The following is a 6597-nucleotide window of genomic DNA, read 5'->3' on the forward strand; positions in this document are numbered from 1 at the left end:
TAAACTTTGGATGAAAAGGAGTATAGGAGGCGGTCGCTTCACTATCTCTCGAATATTTGAATGATTGGCGCTCGCAACATTGCTTAAATTTTCGTCTTCCGATTAAGACACTCTAAGTAAACTTGGATAAAGGAATAGGTGGCGCACGCCTCATTATTCCTCGAGTAAGCAAGTAAGAGGCGTTCGCCTCACTACCGCGCATATTCGATTTCCGCAAACAACTTTCAATAATAATTCGAACGAAAAGGGAATAAGAGGCGGTCGCCTTATTATTCCTCAAAAGATTGAACGATTGGTGGGCACCATATTGCTCAATATTTTGTCGTTCTTCTTCTAAAAAATACCAAACAAATTATACCTAATTTCTCGCCCCCGTGTGACCAATAGCTTAACTCTTTTCATACAGAACATTGCTTAATCCTTTCTAGTGCATACACAAACTAGCGTTTAAGTTTCCACCGCGAGCATGCAAGCCAACGTTTAACCATTAGAATGCGATCTCAGCACTTGTTCATTAAAACACATCCAACTTATCAAACCTCTTTCATCGCCCCCGTGCGATCGAAACTCTTTTAAAAAAGAACATTGTTCAATCCTTTCTAACCCGCATAACAAACTAGTGCTTAAGCCTCCGATGAGAGTAGACAAGCCAATGTTTAGCCTTTAGAACGCGATCTAAATAGTCGTTCATTAAAAGACACCAATCAACCGTAGTTCCCCTAACTATGAATGCTCTGATTTCCTTATTGCACTATAAGGATACGTAGGCACCAGATTGCGAGATCTTGGCGAGCACACTAATAAAAAAACCTCCATTTTCCCCCTTCTGAGGTTTCCATACATCTCTATTTTTAATCCTTTATTCACTCGAAGAAAACAAACAACATTTAGCTGACATTCAAATTGCAAATTAAACTAAAAGGTTCTCGTTGAGTACAACGGACGTGAGGGGTGCTAATACCTTCCCCTTGCGTAATCGACTCCCGAACCCGAATATGGTTGTGATGACCATTATTCTGTTTTTTAAAGGTTTTATCGATATTTCCCTATTCCTTCATTGGGATAAATAAAGTTCGGTGGCGACTCTGTTCGAACTAATTTTTCCGCAAGCATCGCGAGGAGTCATATTTTTCGAGATGCGACACATCTATGTCGAAGGTAGAGAAACCTTCGATAGCCCTTATTCTGTCGTCCAACAACTACTAATCCACCAGCGGGGCCGGACTAGCAGTGGGGATGACGACCTGATTGGCTGGTCAAGAAGTGTCTTGAGCCATCTCCTAAACAAGCGCACTTTGAGGAGCAAATAGCATCTGCGGAGCGTAAGGGAAACCAGGAGGCACTGCTTGGGAAACAATATGCATCATGTGAGGGAACTGCTCTCCAACTTGAGCGTTAGGTTCCTGAGGTGCCCCAGTCTGCACATACTGGAGTGCATGGTTGTTAGGTGCGTAGGTCAGCATTGGAATAAAAGTTGTCATGGGGTAAACAAACGAAGAAACTTTAAATTGGTTTACGTTCTCAGGTTGAGTAGCCTGGGAAGGAACCTAAAAGTGGAGACGTGGGCCTCAGTACTCTTCTTCATTGTCAGGAGTTTCAGAAAGAACCTGACCTTGGTTATCCTCGGGGTTGGTAGCATCAATCGTGAGAGGAGTCTAAATTGTGGGCGCATCCCACGGGAAAACAACGTTCCCGGCAGCATTGGGGGCGACAAGATATTGATGAGGGATAAACGTACCCCCATTATCAAACTATGCGGAAAAGTTCGGGGGCATCCCCCAAGGATAGGCATCAGCAAGCCTATTCGCAACAGAAGGAACTAGCTGATGATTCACAGTGGTTGGTGCTACAGGCTCCACCAGAGTTTCAACGGCAACAACGACATCACCAGTATCATTGGTCACCTCAACAACATGGGTGACATTGGCAACAACAAGATTAGCAGAGGTAGAAGCCCTTTGAGTTTGGAGAATTTCCAAAATTGTTTCCATGTTTCCTTGAAAGAGGTCCATTCTTCCATGGACTTGGGCGAAAGTCTCTCTGATAGCAGCGTTATCAGATTCGTAATCAGCCATGATTCTTTATTTGTTTGTGCGGGTATAGTAGCGATGACGAGTCTTCGTATTTGCTGTAGAAAGATGGAGATGGTAAGCATTTTGTTTTCTAGAGGCTTAAACAAATAAATGCGTGGATGCATGAATGTATGTAAAAAGTTTTGACATATGCATATTTGTTTATTTTTAATATTTGTTTTTATAAAGGAAAATTTCCAAGGAACCCTTGAGTTTGTTCATCAACATAAGCAATCATAAAGCATAAAGAGAGAGACTATATGAAGTCAAATAACCAGGAAACTCTTTTATTCAATATCGGAAAGTGGAGTACAAATACATATCAAGAGTCTTCCCGACGGGCTACAATAATCTCAACTTTAAGTCTATCGACTACGACCCTACAAACAGAAATGAAATGAAATACAACCCAAGGGACGTTATGCGAAAACACTTCAACAAAAGCATCCTTCAACGAATCTGGTAAGTCTTCCATGGCATGTTCAGCGAATCGGGTCAGGCGTGCATGCCTTTCCCTCCAATATTGCGCGTCCTTAAGAAGGTTGTGCATCAAAGTGTGATCAGGTCCATCTATAAGATCTCTCACAAATGTCTCCTTCTGATCTAGGATCCCTTGAAGATGTCCATTGTGCCTTTCTAAGCGATCATTCTCTTGTTTGAGTAGGTTGGTGCTCTCCAGATTCTTGTGTGCTTGATCCTTTAGCCTACAGATCTCCTCAAGCCTCTGGTCTAGCTCACTCTGGTGTTGCCGAAGAGTGACCTCTAGCTGTTTGACACGACTTTGTTCATCTTTCAGCCATTTCTTGTAAGTTTCCAACTGGTCTTGAAGTTCCTTGATCTGCTCTTTGTAATTAAGCTCCACTTTACAAGCCTTGTATTGAGTTTCTGCTAGCTGTTTCTTCTTTGCTGACAGGCTAGCATAAGTTCCTTTTAGTGCTTCACCCACTTTTCTCCTTTTGTGCAATTTAGTTTACACTTCATCGTCCGCCTGACGTGCTCTATCTCTCTTCTGATTCAGGTTGAACTTCAGGGTCTCTTTCTCCAAGGACATCTTACCGAGTCTAGATTTGAGATCCATATTCTCTTTCTCTAGGGTCTTGATAGTTCTTTTCAGCTCATCGACATCAGAAGTATGATTGATCACATGTTCATGAGGCTTGATGCTCATGGATGATTCAGATGAAAATGGCAGCAATATCTTTTTGACTCTATCTTTCACCCATTTGGTATAAGCTTTCATGGCTATGCAGTTCTTCTTACCCGTTTCTGCTATTCCTTGAGGAAAAATTGCTCCCCGGACCTCGATAATCTTCTCGAGTAACTCTGAATCATCAAACCCTTCATGTAAAACAAAACCTTCTACACTCTTGGGATCAGGTTTATCTACCATGAGGTATCCCAACAGTCATAATGCTAACCCCGGGTTGTAGTTGACTCCCCCTTTTGTACCAAGAAGAGATACGTTAGAGAAGTCACCACAGTTGAGGATGAGTTTGCCGTTGTCATAGACTCGAGAGTACCAGGAAATGTCTTCGGCGTTCAAGGACATGATCATTTGGGACCACTTCAGATTGTCTTTGTTCTCAATGAAAGGACCTTTGCTGGGTAGATGCGAAATAAACCATTTATACAGCAAAGAAATATAGAAGACGATGGTTCCCTTCTTCTTCCGAGTCCTTACATTAATGGAGTAGTAAGTATCAGCAAGAATAGTAGGAACGAGATTTTGAGTCAAGTAGATATGAGCAATCAGGTCTACAAATTCTTCCATGTTCGGAAATAGTAGATCCCATAGATAAGTAGAGCTAGAATGGTGTTGAAAGTCGTCCAACTCTCAGCATCAACGGAAGTAGTAGCTTTATCCACGAGAAACTTTAAGGTAAAACCATGGGTTCCACTCTTAGGCTTCAGGTTCAATTTCACTTCCTTCTTCCCTTTGTGGGGGGCTTCAGCAAGGACTTGGTACTTAGGGAACTCCTTTATGCAGACATAAGGCACTCGGTTCTTGATCACAATACCCAGATTATGAGAATACTCCTCCAACGTGGTGTGTTGAGAATATAATTCTTTGTGTCAAATCACCATTTCGACATAGTCTATTATTGTCGAAATGCTTTGTGTAGAAATTGTATAACTATCGAAATGTCGAAGAAGTGTATCTCGACAGAAATTTAGACTTAGCTCTATTTTGTGTTTTTAGATGAGTTTTGTTAGTTGGAGATTGCTTGAAGTATTCTCCTTCTTCCCTTTTCTCTCAAACCCTAATTTCTCTTTTCTTTTCTTCTTTAATGATCGATCATCTTGCAACCAAGGTGGAGTCAATTCACTCGAGTGAAGAGTGAAGAACAGGAGGCAAATCAATCTGAAGAATTCTCTATGTTTTGGGTCCAACAATTTTAACCAAACCAAACAATGGAGTATCACTTCATTTCATCCTATATAACTTCATTCCATCCCATTCCTTCAATCCAAACATAAATTTAGGTTAGGTAGATTGATGGACTAGAACGGAACGTAATGGAATATAGCAGAGCGGAACGGAACGAAACATATGGTGAAACATAGACTCAATTCTATATGGTGAAACATAGACTCAATTCTATTTGTGTATTTTTTATAATTTGACCGGAAAAAAAAACAAATTTATTTATTTTATTACATACACCTCAAATTAGAAGGAATGAAAATTAAAAATTTGAATGAAATAGAGAATGTAATGGAATGTTATTACATACCACTTCGTTGTAATTAATAAGAATTGTGGTCACAAATGATGGAAATGCTATCTTGCGTGAATTAGATATTGCCCACCCAGCAGCAAAGATCTCTCACTTTACTTCAAGTCACGAATCGTGATCGGTGAATTTGGATTCTCCTCGAGTAAGGCTGAAAATCAAACAAATGCTGAACTGCTCAAAGAAGACGACCGGAGTCTGTTGACGAGGAAGGAGCTCTGCATGCAAATATTGAAGTTTAAACCAGATTTAGTGATTACAGAAAAAGGTTTTAGTGATTTGGCATGGAGTTAGTGCAATCAGAAGGTTGGGTAAAACGGATGGATAATAACAGAATTGCAACCATAGATATTGAAATGTTACATTTATTCCTCTAATAATTATAAGATTCACTTTCTAAACAATTAGTGAAAACCACAACTCTGATAAAACTATGTGATTATAGTTGGAAACACAACACAACTGTATACCAGGAAAAAGAAACTATCACCAAATTAGAAAAGAACTTTACAACAAAGCAGTAAAATTGGTATGAAAACTGAATACTTTTAGCTAGACTCAATTATTTGCTACCGAAGAAAGATTTCCTCATATCGTCCACTCCACGTCGTCACTAGGCTTGGCATCCGTCAGCTTGAAAACACGCTCAATGACTGAGAGTTCTGTTGCTGTGGTGTCTGAACCACAAAATGCTGTCCAATCATTTACTGTCATGCCAGCACCTATTACTTCACCACCGCGATTAACAGTCCCAGCAACCAAAGGAACTTGAAGAAGTGTGGAAAGTTCGTCCAAGTCTTCAACCGAAGTATGAGGGTGCACCTGCATTCAGTGTATGATCAAAAGAAATACAAGATTCGTTCAAATTGAAACGTTCAAGAGGACATGACAATTTGTACTTACCAAACCACCTTTGTTGGAGAAAGCACAGTAACTTCCCACAAGAACATTACCGGCAACTGTCTGCCTAAAAACTTCTACTCCAAGAACATCTGCAAGGACCTCCTCAGTTTCCTGATCAACAATTTCACAGTAAATACTAGACCAAGAGAATAGCACACAAAAAAGCTATAATCTATAATAATTCAATACCCTGTCGAGATCAGTGTGCGTGAGGGCCACATGGTCATTACATGCTATACAATTTCCCAGGGCAGATAGTTTTTCTTCTATACGCTGAACACGAACTTGATCCGGTAGACTGTTTTTCAAATGTTGAAGTTCTTCAAAAGTAGCCATGAAAAAAAAATCAAGTTCCACAAGTCAGTCCAACATCAAAATTGGTGCTTAGTTTCATGTCACCAGCAAAGGTGAAACAATATGAGGAAAAAATACTAATTAATCCTAGGTGCTTTAATAAAATTGCAGGGTAACCTCTTCATATTATAATGAAAAAGTGCTATTGATGTATATTAGCCACATAAAAGGTTATCATTCTACAATAGATCCGCAATGGGTTCTACCTTCCCCAGACTCTGCCATAGCAAGAGCTTTGAAACACTATTCACTAAATACACACGGCTAACAGTTCTATATCATCATTCAAAAGCAAAGCAATGTTCTTAGTTCCTTTGAACGAGTGACAGTTCTATATCATCATTCAAAAGCAAAGCAATGTTCTGAGTTCCTTTGAACGAGTGAATCATTTTTAATACAGAAATGAGAACTATATATTTTAGGCATCATCAATGTAGCTTGCAAATCTTCACCACTAAACACTACATTTCATATTGTAGGAGGGGCTGAGTCAAATGATGAAAAGAATCACATAAGCTTAAAAAAACAAATGG

The 6597-nt window shown here is 39.8% G+C and overlaps 1 protein-coding gene across 2 annotated transcripts in view; it reads right to left on the bottom strand.

Moving 5' to 3' along the window:
* Window positions 1-4743: 4743 nt before the first annotated feature.
* Window positions 4744-6597, bottom strand: part of LOC127096003 (eukaryotic translation initiation factor 6-2) — a 3135-nt gene continuing 1281 nt past the window's right edge. Inside the window, exons 6-9 of one of the 2 annotated variants that reach the window (XM_051034634.1) lie at window positions 5900-6030; window positions 5711-5821; window positions 5354-5629; window positions 4744-5025 (exon numbers count right to left, since the gene is read on the bottom strand). In XM_051034634.1, the coding sequence (XP_050890591.1) occupies window positions 5396-5629; window positions 5711-5821; window positions 5900-6030 (476 nt within the window). In that variant the 3' untranslated portion in view covers window positions 4744-5025; window positions 5354-5395. Of the gene's footprint in view, window positions 5026-5156; window positions 5630-5710; window positions 5822-5899; window positions 6031-6597 lie in introns of those variants that run through there. The other variant, XM_051034633.1, reaches the window with a different exon arrangement.

Source organism: Lathyrus oleraceus, chromosome 6, assembly GCF_024323335.1.
Source record: "Lathyrus oleraceus cultivar Zhongwan6 chromosome 6, CAAS_Psat_ZW6_1.0, whole genome shotgun sequence".
Taxonomy (NCBI): Eukaryota; Viridiplantae; Streptophyta; class Magnoliopsida; order Fabales; family Fabaceae; genus Lathyrus; species Lathyrus oleraceus.